The 844-nt window shown below is 48.1% G+C and overlaps 1 protein-coding gene across 1 annotated transcript in view; it reads left to right on the forward strand.

Annotated features, from left to right (window-relative positions):
• Nucleotides 1-117: 117 nt before the first annotated feature.
• Nucleotides 118-844, forward strand: part of LOC119592836 (carbohydrate sulfotransferase 10-like) — a gene marked incomplete at its 3' end in the record, with an annotated part of 7,901 nt that continues 7,174 nt past the window's right edge. Inside the window, 1 exon segment of the mRNA XM_037941739.1 lies at nucleotides 118-575. Coding sequence (XP_037797667.1) covers nucleotides 198-575 — 378 coding nt within the window.

Consider the following 844-nt stretch of genomic DNA (forward strand, 5'->3'; position numbering starts at 1 on the left):
GCTAAATTCCCAGAAGAATGCCCGCAAAGGCTACAACAAAACCGACGTGCTGTGAGACGGCAACACCGCCGGAAGGGATGCGCGGGACGCAGAGTCGGGATCGCAGTCGCCTCTCGCACGGCGCTCGGAAAGCTGCGTTGCCCTACCTCAAGGCACAGAGTTAATGTCGGTGCAGTGTGGCTCCACGACGATCAGCGATGACGTCAGCAAAAAGAAACTGCACGGCCAGAATCGAAAGGCTAGCGGCACAGACCCTGGAGAAAAAATTACCTGCCAGAAAGCTCGTCGGTCTATTGGTAATGACGGCGGCCTTCCTCTGCATTGCTAACGTGGGCATCAGGAAAACTGCTACGGATACTGGCCCTCGTCCTCCTGTCGGCGGCCAGGGCGGAGGCCTCGCGAAACAGCTAAAGCTCCAGAATATATTCATGACTGAAGTGATCCCGAAAAGTACTGCAGATCTGGAGTCTAATGAAAAGATGAACTTTCAATCACATAAATATTGGCCAGCCGTTTTACAACCCTCGAATGCAGAGGAACTGAAGAACATTGATTTTTCCAGATATAGTTCGGAGGTAAGAACATTATAGCTGGATAATTATAGTGCCATGTTTAATTATAATGTGTATTTACACTAAGTCACGTCACCATCAATTCTTTCGCACGAAGGCCTGAAAGTTCGAAAAAACACTTTTCCTAGGCGTCCATACGATTAAGTACAGATGATTACGTCTCCATTTTTATGTGATCAGCCGAACAGTTCGCGGCCCAAGGGAAGGCGAGCGTTCAGGGATCTTGCTAAATATTTTCAAGAAAAGTTTATGGAATATGGAGTGTATAACTG

The sequence above is a fragment of the Penaeus monodon genome, chromosome 31, assembly GCF_015228065.2.
Source record: "Penaeus monodon isolate SGIC_2016 chromosome 31, NSTDA_Pmon_1, whole genome shotgun sequence".
Taxonomy (NCBI): Eukaryota; Metazoa; Arthropoda; class Malacostraca; order Decapoda; family Penaeidae; genus Penaeus; species Penaeus monodon.